This window comes from Pristis pectinata, chromosome 35, assembly GCF_009764475.1.
Source record: "Pristis pectinata isolate sPriPec2 chromosome 35, sPriPec2.1.pri, whole genome shotgun sequence".
NCBI classification, from domain to species: domain Eukaryota; kingdom Metazoa; phylum Chordata; class Chondrichthyes; order Rhinopristiformes; family Pristidae; genus Pristis; species Pristis pectinata.
Genome location: NC_067439.1, coordinates 3,377,821 through 3,393,592, shown reverse-complemented (window position 1 = coordinate 3,393,592; position 15,772 = coordinate 3,377,821). Strand labels below are relative to the sequence as shown.

General features: G+C 46.0%; 1 protein-coding gene across 2 annotated transcripts in view; it reads right to left on the bottom strand.

The window, feature by feature from the left end:
• c35h19orf47 (chromosome 35 C19orf47 homolog) overlaps nucleotides 1-15,772 on the bottom strand; it is a 39,071-nt gene that overhangs the window by 3,511 nt on the left and 19,788 nt on the right. The window contains exons 5-7 of one of the 2 annotated variants that reach the window (XM_052044166.1): nucleotides 13,697-13,825; nucleotides 8,869-9,015; nucleotides 8,101-8,171 (exon numbers count right to left, since the gene is read on the bottom strand). In XM_052044166.1, the coding sequence (XP_051900126.1) occupies nucleotides 8,101-8,171; nucleotides 8,869-9,015; nucleotides 13,697-13,825 (347 nt within the window). The remainder of the gene's footprint in view (nucleotides 1-8,100; nucleotides 8,172-8,868; nucleotides 9,016-13,696; nucleotides 13,826-15,772) is intronic. The other variant, XM_052044167.1, reaches the window with a different exon arrangement.

Genomic DNA, 15,772 nt, shown 5'->3' with positions numbered 1-15,772 from the left:
AGCATGCACTGTCAATAACAGCAGTAGGATCAGACTCACAATAACCTTGAAGAAGGGAATCATAGAATCTTAATGCATAGGAGGCACCTTGTCTACTGTGGCTGCCAGCTTTGTAAGAGCCAGCACATTAGTCACATTCCCCTGCCCTTTCCCCATTACACTTTAAATTAGAAAATATCTGAAAAGTAAAATTACAGATGTCTGGGAGATGAACAGGAGAATGAATCTGAGGAGTTATCTCTTTCAGAGAACCGCCGCAGGTACCATGAGCTTAACAGCCTGCTCCTGCATGGTGAAGTTCTAATTGCAAATTCCCAGTGAATTTCAAGCAGCTTATTGTAATTGAACCAACCAAGAGAGCACTTTGCACAACTTATATCGCATTATAAAATATGCAGCTGGGATGTGCAATGCACTACTGGGGGTAGTAGTGGAGATAGATTTAACTATAGTGTTCACAATGGAACTGGATGAGTATCTGATGGGAAAGAATTTGCAGGGATAAGGGAGTGGGATTAGCTCAATTGCTCTTGCATTGAGCAGGTATGGACTTGATGGGCCAAATGGCCTACATGCATACTGTAAATATTCTGTGATTCAGTGATAACAACATGTGGAAGATTACAACATTTCAGAAGATTTAGTCTCAGGAAGACATCAGTTTCCCAAGGACATTGACATTTAGTTTTGAGCCCAGCGGGACCCACTGACGTAAACAGTATCCTGATAAAGGGTCTTTGACCTGAAATATTAACTGTTTCTCTCTCCACAGGTTGTGCCTGATTTATCAAATATTTCTAGCACTTCCCTTAGTCTTTTTCTAGCACTAGTCCTTAATGAACAATTTGCTTCAGTATTCACCAAGTAAAAAAGACCTTGACATTTGTGAGGATGGCGTACAAAAGGATGATAGACCAGGGCATGTCGACGTGAAGAAAGAGGATGTGCTGGAACTTTTGAAAAACATTAGGATAGATAAGTCACCGGGGTGGGACGGGATATAGCCATGGTTATTACGAGAAGCGAGGGCAGAGATTGCTGAGCCTTTGTCAATGATCTTTGTGTCCTCACTGGCCACAGGAGTAGTGCCAGATGATTGGAGGGTGGCAAACGTTGTTCCTCTGTTCAAGAAAGGGAGTAGGGATAACCCTGGGAATTACAGACTAGAGATCTTACTTCAGTGGTGAGCAAATTACTGGAGAAGATTCTGAGAGACAGGATTTATGAGCATTTGGAGAAGCATAGGCTGATTAGAGAGTCAGCACGGCTTTGAGAGGGGCAGGTCGTGCCTCACGAGCCTGACTGAATTCTTTGAGGATGTGATAAAGCACATTGATGAAGGTAGAGCAGTGGATGTGGTGTACATGGACTTTAGTAAGGAGTTTGATAAGGTTCCTCGTGGAAGGCTCATTCAGAAAGTCAGGAGGCATGGGATCCAGGGAAACTTGGCTGTGTGGATTCAGAGTTGGCTCACCCATAGAAGATAGAGGGTGGTGGTAGATGGAGCGTATTCTGCCCAGAGGTCGATGACCACTGGTGTTCCCCAAGGATCTGTTCTGGAACCCTGCTCTTTGTGATTTTTATAAATGACTTGGATGAGGATGTGGAAGTTTGCAGATGACATGAAGGTTGGTGGTGTTGTGGATAGTGTAGAAGGTTTCTGTAGGTTATAACAGGACACTGATAAGATGCAGACCTGGGCTGAGAAGTGGCAGATGGAGTTCAACTTGGAAAAGTGTGAAGTGATACACTTTGGAAGATCGAATTTGAAGGCAGAATACAAGGTTAATGGCAGGACTCTTAGCAGTGTGGAAGAACAGAGAGATCTTGGGGTCCACGTCCATAGATCCCTCAAGGTTGCTGCGCAGGTTGATAGGGTTGTTAAGAAGGCGTATGGTGTGTTGGCCTTCATTAGTTGGGGTACTGAGTTCAAGAGCCGTGAGGAAATGTTGTAGCTCTATCAAACTCTGGTTAGACCACACTTGGAGTATTGTGCTCGTTCAGTTCTGGTTGCCTCATTATAGGAAGGATGTGGAAGCTTTAGAGAGGGTGCAGAGAGATTTACCAGGATGCTGCCTGGACTGGAGAGCATGTCTTATGAGGATAGGTTGAGTGAGCTAGGGCTTTTCTCTTTGGGGCAAAGGAGGATGAGGGGTAACTTGATGGAGGTGTACAAGATGATAAGAAGCATAGATCAAGTGGACAGTCAAAGACCTTTTTCCCAGGGCGAAAATACCTATCAAAAGGGGGTATAATTTTAAGGTGATTGGAGAAAGGTATCGGGGAGATGTCAGAGGTAAGTTGGTTATTTTTCTACACAGAGTGGTGGGTGCGTGGAACACACTGCCGGCAGCATACGTTAAGGACATTTAAGAGACTCAGATAGCCACATGAATGATAGAAAAATGGAGGGCTATGTGGGAGGGAAGGGTTAGATTGATCTTAGAGCAGGATAAAATGTTGGCACAACTTCATGGGCTGAAGGGCCTGTACTGTGCTGTATTGTTCTATGTTCCTTGCTCACTGCAACCCCATCACCGGTAGGAGTGCATAAGTGCAAACGAAAAGCTGTAAGCAGCACCTGTGAAGATGAAAATAGAGTGAATGTTTCAGGTCATTTGAAAAGGCATTAACCTGCTGCATTTCCCTCTCTGCAGATGCTGCCTGACTTGCCAAGTATTACCAGTGTTCCCTCCCAGATTTCAGATTTTCAGGTATTTTGTCTTTGTTTAAAAAGTTCATCAGGTCTATCTCATTATATTAATTTGAATAGCAAGATTATATAATGGAATTATAACCACAAGAGCAAAGTGCATGCCTTTAAAAGGGGTCCAGGTTATCTCCTCCTGCCTTGGACTAATTACATCCCACACACCAACTCTGTTCCTCCATAAGCCTACATCTGATTTTCATTTCGCCTCTGTGCAATGTAACAAGAGATCAATTAATTATATAATGGTCACTATGTCATTTTAATGATTACAGGATCATCTTCCATAAAGGTTCTGGTTTAACCTGCTTTAAGTTTAATGGCTTTGTAAGTTAATAAACAGCAAAGTTTCAGGACAGCACACAGAAATAGCATGTTAGACCCCTGCCCTGCTGAGAGCTTTATTCTCTTTAATCAGATGAGCACTGCACATTTATTTTACAGCAAAACCTAAAGAATAATGTTTAATAGTTTTATAAAGGGATAATTCAGTCAAACAACTCAGTGTTCTCAACTGCACTTGCAGCCCAGCATCATTATCATGCTTCCAGTAAAGAAATGGATCACTGGTAAGGCATGGTAGTGTAGCGGTTAGCATAACGCTTTACAGCACCAGCGAGCTGGGTTCAATTCCCACCACTGTCTGTAAGGAGTTTGTACGTTCTCCCCGTGTCCGCGTGGGTTTCCTCCGGATGCTCCGGTTTCCCCCCACATTCCAAAGATGTACAGGTTAGGAAGCTGTGGGCATGCTATGTTGGTGCCGGAAGCGTGGCGACACTTGCGGGCTGTCCCCAGAACACTCTACGCAAAAGATGCATTTCACTGTGTGTTTCGATGTACGTGCGACTAATAAAGAAATCTTATCTAATGATAGGATTGAAGATTGGACTCTCATGTTAAAACTTTATTTATACAGCACGGTAACAGGCCCTTCCAGCCCGTGCCGCCCAATTACACCCATGTTAACCTACTAACCTGTACATCTTTAGAATGTGGGAGGAAACCCACGCAGACACGGGAAGAACATACAAACTCCTTACAGACAGCAGTGGGAATTGAACCCTGATCGCTGGTGCTGTAATAGCATTACGCTAACCACTATGCTACCGTGCCACTTGTAGGCATTAATATTATTTTGCAAGTATAGGAGTTGTGAAGTTATGTTGCAGTTATACAAGATGTTGGTGAGGCCGCACTTGGAATACTGTGTACAGTTCTGGTCACCCTGTTACAGGAAAGATGTTATTAAACTAGAAAGAGTGCAGAGAAGATTTACCAGGATGTTGCCTGGACTTGGGGGCCTGAGTTACAAGGAGAGGTTGTGTAGACTAGGACTTTATTCCCTGGAACATAGGAGACTGAGGGATGACCTGATAGAGGTATACAAGATTATGAGGGCATAGACAGAGTGAAAGCACAGAGTCTTTTTCTCAGGGAGGAGGTGCTAAAAACATAGGTTTAAGATCAGAGGCGAGAGAGTTAAAAGGGACATCAGGGGCAGCTTCTTCATGCAAAGGGTGGTGCGTATTTGGAACGAGCTGCCAGAAATAGTGGTTGAGGTGGGCACATTAGCAACATTTAAAGGCCACCTAGAAAAGTCCATGGATAGGAGAGCTTTATAGAGGGCTATGGGCCAAACACAGGCAGATAGGACTAGCTTGCTGGGCAACACAGTCGGCATGGACCAGTTGGGCTGAAGGGCCTGTTTCTATGCTGTATGACTCTATGACTAAGCATACTGAACACGGTGTTACATGATGCCATTTGGTGGAAAAATTTGTTCAACAAATATATCATTAAAATCTAACACCAGTCCTCTTTAGCCCAAGTGATTCCTCAGCTAACTTATCCATAAAATTAATGTCTACTGACTGTGACTATATTTTGACTAAACGAAAAGGACCATGGTCGCCAAGTGGGCAACAAGTAAGGCTATGGATGGTGTGTTGCTCTTGCACACCCATTGGAATACCCATGTCATTTACATTAGCAACAATTCATTAGTCCAAGCTTTTCAGTTATTCCAACTGTGAAGAAACCTCTTCTTCCAACTCGTCCTGATGAATTACTGCACTTCCCATCTTGACCTTCCAAACACAACTTTGGTCACTTCCCCAGCCCTAATCCCAGCGAGAGTTTCCTCCATGAAGGCCCTTCAGATGTGGTATTAAAGATGGGCAAGCCTTTAGCTGTTCTATCAGAGTCGGTCCTTGAGGAGGAAGGAGCTCACTTGGCCCTCACTAGGAAGTGGTACAGAGGATGCAACCCTGAAAGGAAGTATCTTACCTCCTTTCTCCTGGTGCAGCTGAGATAGGGAGCACAAAGTTAACGTATTTAGGAACACGTACTGGTAAACATCCTGTTGTTATGTCTTGCACTTTCCTGGGTTCCATCCTCCTTTAGCCTTCCACTATCACCCTTACTCTGCATCCCAGACCTTCCCCTTGGCTCCCTCTAATTCCCTCCCCACCCCAAGCCCTGCTATTGAGAATAAACAAACTTCCATCTTAGAGTCATTGACACATAAAGTACAGAAACAGGCCCTTCGGCCCAGCAAATCCACAAGGATCACATTCCCATCAACTCCCTCCCATATTCTACCACTCACCTACACACCAGGAGCAACTTACAGTGGCCAATTAACCTACAACCCACACGCCTTTGGGATGTGGAGGAAATCAGAGCACCCAGAGGAAACCCACATGGTGCAAACTCCACACAGACAGCACCGGAGGCAGGGATTGTATCCAGGTCACTGAAGCTGAGTGGCCAGTTCTGGTGAAAGATTTTGACCTGAAATGTTGCCTTAGGCTCTCTCTCCAAGTATGCTGTCTGACCCATTGTGACTCCATCATCTCCCATTTATTTCCGATTTATACAGCAATTGGTACAGCATCAGTAAACATCTTACTTGATCATTATCACACTGCTGTTAGTGGAAACTTACTGTGCATGTTGGCTGCTGCATTTCCTACATTTCATCAGTGACTACACTTCATAAATCCTTTGTGCCAGCAATAAACTTTGCGATGTTTCAAGATCATAAAAGTGACTACAGAAATTCAAGTCTTAGCCACTTAAGGGAGAAAAACAACATAAGCTGTTTCAAAGGTGTGATGAGGAAATCATTAATGCTGACCACATACCATGAGGGTTAATCTACAGGCCGGTCTACTGGAAGCAGAGCTTTAATGAAGCATCGGGAGGTGGAGAAATGCAAGGATTTTAATGGAGAAAATTTAACAGCCTGTGATCTGTGGGTCCGAGAGCGCGACCAACAATGGAACACATGGGTGAGGGACGTGGAAGTGGCTGAACAGGGACATTCAACCAGAATGGCAGTGCTGGTGGAGGTTACAGATGGAGAGATACAGAGGGACAGAAACACAAAAAGGTGATAAGGATGCTGAATTTGAGCCAATGCAGTCCACTGAGGAAGGGTTGATGCCATTAGATCAGGAGGCACGGCAGGGAAGGTGAGAATACTGCACCCTAACCAGGTACTCCTATGCTCCTCCTGGACAACATTAACTGCTCAGTCAACGACATAAGAACTGATCAGTTGGCCTTTAAAGCTCATTTGCTGTTTGGGGACCAATGAGTACAAGCTGGTTGCTGAAGCTGCCTCCAAAACAACTATGCATTAGACAGGAATTCATTCAGGCTGTGAAAGATACTGTCTAAACACAAGATCTTTGGGAGTAAACCAATCCACACCACAGGAAGCCAATGGGATTGGGTGAATTGCTGCATATTTAACTCAATTTTGCTCTCACTGGAGTTAGAGAATAATATAGTGTTAGAGAATAATATAGTGTGGACCGTCATATCTGACCCTGTGGGATTCTTGTACATATGGTTGATTTATAACAGTCTGCCTTCTTGCGATTAGAACAGTATTTATAGCAGCCTTTGATCAGAATGTATAATACAGACAGGATTTGTTTCCAAGTGGCCAGATTTTATTTATACACAAGTCAGCCATAAATATCTATTTTTATTCCTTGTCGCGATGTGAGTGAATTTTAAATTTGCAACCAAATTAATTCTTTCCCTCTAAGAGTTTTAAAGGATGTAGGGCTAAAGCAGGTCTTTGGGGTTTGGTTAGAGTCCCCCAAGGCACTGAATAAAGGAAACGGCTAGGACCTTTTTCCTTTGAGATGGGGAGGGGGAAGGAAATGAGGAAGGGTGGGGATTGGTCTCCTTTTGGTCACATGTTTCTAACTAGTCTTCCTTACCTGCCTTGAGAGGTAAGGGTATCTCTAGGGGCAACCAATTCCTCAATCAAGTAGCTTGCTAGATTTTAAGAATAAGGTACCTGGTGGCATATCAGGGCAGGGTATAGACTCAACAAACGGGACGTTTAGGATCGTTTCCCCGGAGGGGGTATATTAACCAGCTGAGCCATTCTATTTCCAGCTGAACTCAATTTAGATCACCAATGGCCTGTCCTGGTTAAATCACGTAGACGCCATGGCCAAGAAAGCTCACCAGCACCTCTACTTCCTCAGGAGGCTAAAGACACTCACCAACTTTTATCAATGCACCATAGAAAGCATCTTATCTCAATGCATCACGGCTTGGTACAGCAACTGCTCTGCCCGGGACTGTAAGAAACTGCAGAGAGTTGTGGACACAGCCCAGCGCATCACAGACACCAGCCTCCCCTCCTTGGACTCCCCTCCTTGTCTTTATCTTTCGCTGCCTTGGTGAAGCAGCCAGCATAATCAAAGACCCCACCCACCCGGGTCATTCTCTCTTCTCTCCTCTTCCATCAGGCAGAAGATACAGGTGCCTGAGGGCACGTCCCACCAGGCTCAAGGACAGCTTCTACCCCACTGTGATAAGACTATTGAACGGTTCCCTTATACGATGAGATGGACTCTGACCTCACAATCTACCTTGTTGTGACTTTGCACCTTATTTCCCCGCACTCTCTGTAGCTGTGACACTCTGTACTGTTACTGTTTTTACCTGTACTACCTCAATGCACTCTGTACTGACTCACTGTAACTGCACTGTGTAATGAATTGACCTGTACGATCGGTGTGCCAGTCAAGTTTTTCACTGTACCTCGGTACAAGTGACAATAATAATCCAATACCAATAACAAGCCAAAGCAGGATCAGAACTCAACACCTGGAGTACAGCAATCATATCCAGTACAGTACTGCACTCTGGAGACACAAGAGACTGCAGATGCTGAAACTCTGAAGTGACACATAAAGCATGACTGTCCATTTCCCTCCACAGATGCTGCCTGATCCACTGAGTTCCTCCAGCATTTTGTGTGTTGCTCCAGTACTGCACTCAACAGGTTATCTGACTTGCTCACTGAAACAATAAGCAACCTGTTCTTTCTTATAGAAAAGGTTTCGCCCAGGTCTCACCTTGCTCCCAGTAGTGGTGTCTGCTTTTGTTTCTGCACCGAGCCTATCAAAGACTGACATTCTTGGCAAAGCTGAAATTGAAACAACAAAAGACTAACACAAATAGTAACTGGCACCACTTCAGTCATTTCAAATATATAGAAGAAAACAAATTACTTGTAAGATTAGGATTTTGTTTCAATCAATATTAATATCTGAAGTATTTTGAAGCCTTGTAGTATCCAATATTTGGATAAGCAATTACACTGGTTAAATTAGTGGACCAGCAATCCAGAGGCCTGGACGTGATCCAGACATTTGAGTTCAAATCCCACCACACCAGCTGCTCCATTCAAATCCAGTTAATTAAATAAATCTGGATTTAAAAAGCCAGTACCATTAATGGCAACTCTGTAAAATCCCAACCAAGGTCCTCCAGGGTAGGAAATCTTTCATCCTTACTGGATCTGGCCTATTTGCAACTGCAGACCCATAAAACAATATGGTTCATTCTACTGCCTTGTGAAATATCCCAGCGTAACAGTCAGTTCAAGGGGCAATCAGGGAAGGGCATTAAATGCTGGCCCTGTCAGTGACATCCAGATATAGTGGTTGAATAAAGGAAGCACCAAATGTAAGTGTCTGGATACTGTAATCTAATAATATCATAATCACATGGAACAACTGATAGTCCATTTATTAGTCCTAACAATTCTACAGCCTGCACTATACCTTGCTGTGTTAGCATGCAGTAGTCACCCAACAGTAAGCACGGTGTGAGCACGTTACCTTTCGTGGCTTGCTGTTCCAGGATTTTCTTAGTTTTTGCTGTTGTCCCTTTTGGCATATTGATTACGTATTTACCTTCCATTTCTGCAGTCACTCTCCGTCGCTTCACAGAATTGTCTGGACCGGGATCAGCTGGTCTGGAAAGAACTGGATCAAAATACCAATGGTCAGCGTTAGGTGTAAAGAGACAGCTTTGAGGGGGCCATGTGAACAATGCTCGCAGCTTACGGGCCTCTCAAACCCTATCGTAGCTATTGCTCATCCCACACTGCTCGACTCAGTCTTTAGGGCAGGCACGGTAGTGTAGCAGGTAGCATAATGCTATTACAGCGCCAGCGACCCAGGTTCAATTCCAGCTGCTGTCTATAAGGAGCTTGTACGTTCCCCCCATGTCTGCGGGGGTTTCCTCCGGGTGCTCCGGTCTCCTCCCACGTTCCAAAGACGTACAGGTTAGGAAGTTGTGGGCATGCTATGTTGGTGCCGGGAGCGTGGCGACACTTGCGGGCTGCCCCCAGAACACCCTACGCAAAAGATGCATTTCACTGTGTGCTTCGATGTACGTGTGACTAATAAAGAAATCTTATCTCAAATCAGTTTAAGCACTATATGTCCTGTGTGGTTGCTTTGTCCAAATTATTGAATAATTTACATTTTCAGCCCACAGGCAAGTCAGAATCTATAATTGGCAACAACTGGTGTGGCAAAACTACGAATATCTGTCCTTTTCTTTTTATTTACTTCAAAAAGATAAGATTTCTTTATTAGTCACATTTACATTGAAACACACAGTGAAATACATTTTTTTGCATAGTGATTTGGGGGGCAGCCCACAGGTGTCGCCACGCTTCCGGCGCCAACATAGCATGGCCACAACTTCCTAACCTGTGCGTTTTTGGAATGTGGGACGAAACTGGAGCACCCGGAGGAAACCCACGTAGACATGGGGAGAATGTACAAACTCCTTACAGACAGCGGTGGGAATTGAACCCGGGTCGCTGGTGCTGCAAAGCGTTACGCTAACCGCTACACTACCGTGCCTGCCATCAGTTGGCTGGCTCTTCAGCCACATGCAGAAATACACTAGCTGTATACAAGGCCACTCCACTTTCCTGTGCAGAGCACAGAGAAAGCACAAGAATTTGGCAGGCAGGATTCGCCAGCAGAAAATTACCAGATGCAATTTATAATCTCAACTGGAAATTTAGTTGGACCAGACACAGGCTCCTGTGGCTGCAAGAGCAGGCCAGAGGTGGGCTATCCTGTGGCAAATGGCTCACCTCCTAAATCCCCAAATCCTTCTCATCATCTCCAAGAGACAAAGCAAGACTGTGATGCAATGTGGGATGAAATTAGTGCAGTTCCAAGCACACCCGAGCAGCGTTACACTGTCCAGGGCAAAGTAGACTATTTGATTGGTACATTGTCCACCACCCGAAACATCCACCCCTACCGAGTCAGTGCACTCAGGCTACAAAGTACTGCAGCAATTTACCTGGACTACTTCAGTAGCAACTGCCCTCGACTACTGACCCCCAACAAACCCATAACTTCCACTATTTAAGACAAGGGCATCAGATGCAGAGGAACACCTTCACTTGCAAGTTCCAAGTCCCACACCATTTTAACTTCAAAACTACTGACAGATCGCTTACATTTTTCAGGTTATCACTTTCAACTCAGCCAAAAATGCATCTGGGACTCTTGGCACGGACTCAGTTTCACCAGTGTCAAAGATTAGAGATCAAAGTACAAACCAACTTATACCTTCTAGTTATTACACAAGTTAGGGGAATGGGACAAGGAAACCATGCAATGGTTCATTAACGATTTGGAAGAGGGGACTGTGTAGTATATCTAAGTTTGCTGATGACACTAAAATGAGTGGAAAAGCAAATCGTGCAGAGAATGCGGAGAGTCTGCAGAGGGATATAGGTAGGTTAAGTGAGTGGGCAAGGGTCTGGCAGATGGAGTACAATGTTGGTAAATGCGAGGTCATCCACTTTGGAAGGAAAACAGAAGATCACATTATTATTTAAATAGTGAAAGAGTGCAGCACACTGTTGTGCAGAGGGACTTGGGAGTGCTTGTAAGCTAGATGCAGGTAAGAGATAATAGGCAGGTGTGGGGGAGGAGGGGAGAGCAGATCCACTGGATGGATGGGTCAAAGGTAAGGAGTGAAATAAAAAGGGGGGTAGATAAAAAGAGGCTAGGAAAGGGAAGAAAAGAAGAGGCACGGGGGGTGTGTGTGGGGGGACAGGGTGGGGTTTGTGGGCATTACTTAAAGTGGGAGAATTCAATGTTCACGCTGTGTTAGACTGCAAGGTTCCAAGACGGAAAACGAGGTGCTGTTCCTCCAGTTTGCGCTTGGAATTCTCCTGGCAGTGGAGGAGGCCGAGGACTGACATATCAGTGATAGTGTGGGAGGGGGAGTTGAAGTGACCGGCAACGGGGAGACGCAGATCGCGGTTACGGACAGAGCGCAGGTGTTCTGCAAAATGGTCACCTAGTCTGCGTTTCGTCTCCCCAATGTACAGGAGGCCACACTTAGAGATCGAATGCAGCAGTTGATATTAAAAGAGGTGCAGGTGAATCTCTGCCTCACCTGAAAGGACTGTTTGGGTCCCTGGATGGAGGTGGTGTAGGGCCAGGTGTTGCGCCTATGGTGGGGGCAGTGGAAAGTTCCTGGGGTGGGAGTGGGATGGGGGGGTGGAGGGTGGGAGGAGTGAACTAGGGAGTCGCAGGGAGAGTGATCCCTGCAAAAGGCAGAAAGGGTGGGGAGGGGAAGACATACTTCCCCATCATGATGGCCTCACCGCCCTCCACTTCTTTCTTGACCAGAGACAGAACCAGTCCCCTTCCACTAACACTTTCCTCCGCCTGACTGAACTTATCCTCACCCTTAAGAACTTCACTTTCAATTCCTCTCACCTTCTACAGACCAAGGGCGAAGCTATGGGCACTCACATGGGTCCCAGCTATGCCTGCCTCTTCGTTGGCTACGTTGAAGTCTCTGTTCCAAGCCTACTCCGGCCCCATTCCTCAACTCTTTCCCTGATATATCGGCGACTGCATTGGTGCCACCTCTTGTACCCGTGCAGAACTCGACAGTTTCATAAATTTCTCTACAAATTTTCACCCTCCTCTCCAATTCACTTGGACTGTCTCTGACACCTCTCCTTTATCTTTCCATCTCAGGAAATTCCTTATCCAACGATGTCTTCTACAAGCCCACTGACGCCCACAGCTACCTCGATTACAGCTCCTCCCACCCTGTCTCTTGCAAGGACGTGATCCCTTTCTCTCAATTTCTCTGCCTCTGCTGCGACTGCTCCCACGATGAGGCTTTCCACCGGACATCTGAGATGTCCAACTTCTTTACTAACCGTGGCTTCCCCCCTACTGTGGTCGAGAGAGGTCGCACCCGCATCTCTGCCATTTCCCGCACCCCTGCTCTCACCCCCACCCCTCCCAGACCCAACAGGAATAGGCTTCCCCTTGTCCTCACATTTCACCCCACCAGCCTACGTATCCAACACATCATTCTCTGCCACTTCCGCCATCTCCAACGGGACCCCACACCAAGTATATCTTCCCCTCCCCACCCCTTTCTGCATTTCGCAAGGACCGCGCTCTCCACGACTCCCTAGTTCATTCCTCCCCCACCTCCTCCACCCATCCCATCCCGCTCCCACCCCGGGAACTTTCCACTGCCCCCGCCATAGGTGCAACACCTGCCCCTACACCACCTCCATCCAGGGTCCCAATCAGTCTTTTCAGGTGAGGCAGAGATTTACCTGCACCTCCCTTAATATCATCAACTACATTCGGTGCTCCTCTACATTGGTGAGACCAAATGCAGACTAGGTGACTGTTTTGCAGAACTCCTGCGCTCTGTCCGTAACCGCGATCTGCATCTCCCCATTGCCAGTCACTTCAACTCCCCCGCCACCCCATCACTGATATGTCAGTCCTCGGCCTCCTCCACTGCCAGGAGAATTCCAAGCACAAACTGGAGGAACAGCACCTCATTTTCCATCTTGGAACCTTGCAGCCTAACGACATGAACATCGAATTCTCCCACTTTGTAATCCCCACAAACTTCTCCCCCACACCCACCCCAACCATGCCTCTTCTTTTCTTAGCCTCTTTTTCTACCCCATCTTTTTTTCATTCCTACCTTTGACCCATCCCCCGGTGGATCTGCTCTCCCCTCCTCCCCCACACCTGCCTATCACTATCTTTTACCTGCATCTACCTATCACCACCCTGTGCCCACCTCGCCTCCCCTCTTTTGTCCACCTATCACTGCTGTGCTTTTCCCTCCTATATATCAGGCTTCCCCTTTTCCTATCTTCAGTTCTGAAGTAGGGTCCTGACCCGAAACGTTGACCGCCTGCTTTTCTCCACGGATATTGCCTGGCCTGCTGAGTTCCTCCAGCATCATCGTGTTTTTCATCTAGATTCCAGCACCAGCAGTCCTTTGTTTCTCCTGCTTGGTTGTGATGGCTCCTCTCTCTCAAATAATCTGCTGATGGTCACTGCTTTAGACACGGACGTGGAGAATTTGTTCAGGATGCTAAAGCGTTGCCTAAACTTGTAAACAGTCCTTCAGTACAACACAAATCCACCTGCAACCCCGAGTCCCTCTGTGCCATCCTATTGATCACCATCATTCGTTCCCTCAATGGGCCCGATGCAACCAGTAAATTCACCTTGGGGAGTGGGTAAAAGATTATGTCCACCAAACTGTAAAGATTCACACAACTTACAGCTTCCTGGCAACTGGAAACAGGAGAAATTTCTAAAAGGTCCCATTCCCCTTTCCTACCTGCTTTCTTTGTGGCAAGTTTGTTGGCCACGGTGACGGATATTTTGGAAGTGGTTGTTTCAGGCCTCCGCACAGGGGTAGAAGGTGGGGATTCTCTGCTCAAGCTGTTAGCAATCATTCGAGAGGCAGCTGAATGGGGAAAAAAGATAAATGGGGTGCATGCAGAGAGCACAGACCCCCACATGTTAACTAAGAAACAGGAATAGAATAATCCTTTTACGCAGAAATAGAACCCATTCCTTCAGATACAATAAAATCAATTAAATTCAAGGTGTATACATTCTGTCCTTGTTATCTACTGACTTACTATCCCAGGATCCATGGACTTAGAAAGTGTGCCCAAGGCTCCAGTTTGGAATGTATGCCTGGGGTCTGGAGTGTGAGTCTGGCCAGAGGTCTAGAGTGTTTGTGTGTTTCAGCTTGTTTTGACAAGTTGTAATATTCATGAAGGGGTCACTGACAGCGGCCTCAGTGGTATCTGTTTTTTTTAAGCTGTGGGAAATCTACCTTCGCAAATAATGAGGACTTGGTGTATAAAACTACACACTGTGTTTACGAATCACTGTAATGACGGGTTTCATTATAAATGTCCTTTATTTTGGCAAGTATAGAGCCTCCTGCTGAAGGTGCTTCCTACAGCTCTGAAAAACCTTGAACACTTACCATCCTACCACTCACTGACACTTTCCCTTCCCCCAATAGCTCCTTGTCTCTGGCTTTTAAAATCAAGAGAAGGGAACCGTAGGTGGAGTACATTTTTATCCTAAAGTACTTGATGTCAAGCAGACTAAATTATTGACTCAACACTGTTTTGTAAATCAAGTTTGAAGCATTATTCTTACAGGCAGCATAGAGTCATAGAGCAATACAGCACGGATACAGACCCTTCAGCCCAATCGGTCCATGCTGACCACATTGTCCACCTAGCTAGTCCCAATTTCCTGCATTCGGCCCATATCCCTCCAAGCACCGCCCGTCCAAGTACCTATCCAAGTGCTGCTTAAATTAAATGATACTATTGTACCTGCCTCACCCACTTCCTCTGGCAGCTCGTTCCATATACTCATTACCCTCTGCGTGAAGAAGTTGCCCCTCAGGTCCCTTTTAAGTCCTTTCCCTCTCACCCTAATCCTATGACCCTTAGTTATGGACTCCCCTACCCTGGGGAAAAGATCGTTACCATCCACCTTATCTATACCTCTCATGATTTTAAACATTTCTACAAGGTTGCTCCTCATTCTCCTATGTTCCAAGGAATAAAGACCCAGCCTGGCCAACCTCCCTCTATAACTCAGGCCCTCGAGTCCTGGCAACATCCTCGTAAATCTTCTCTGCGCTCTTTCCAGTTTAACCACTTCTTTCCTATAACAGAGTGACCAAAACTGTCCAGTGCTCCAAGTGCAGCCTCACCAATGACTTATACAACTGCAACATAACCCAACTCCTATACTCAGCGCCCTGACTGATGAAGGCAAGTGCGCCAAACGCCCTTTTCACCACCCTGTCTACCTGTGACACAGCTTTCAACAAACTATGCACTTGTACTCCTAGGTCCCCTGTTCCATTACACTCCCTTGTGCCCTACCATTCACAGTACAAGTCCTACGCTGGTTTGACTTTCCAAAATGCATCACCTCACACTTATCTGTATTGAAATCCATTTGCCACTCCTCGGCCCACTTCCCTAACTGATCAAGACCCCCCTGTAATCTACGATAACCTTCTTCACTATCAACAACACATCCTAATTTTGTGTCATCTGTAAACTTATTAAGTCTTGTGCACTTGCATCCAAATCATTTATATAAATAACGAATAACAAGAGTCCCAGCACTGACTCCTGTGGCACCCCTAGTCACCGGCCTTGATTCCAAGACCTGCAACCACACCTTCTGCTTCCTACCTCCGAGCCAAATTTGAATCCACCAAACTAGCTCTCCTTGGATTCCATGACACCTAACCTTCCAGACCAGCCTGCCTTGCGGGACCTTGTTGAAGGCCTTGCTAAAGTGCAAACAGACAACGTCCACTGCACGGAGAGGCTAGAGGTAACTCTCTCTTTTGGTGACTGCAACA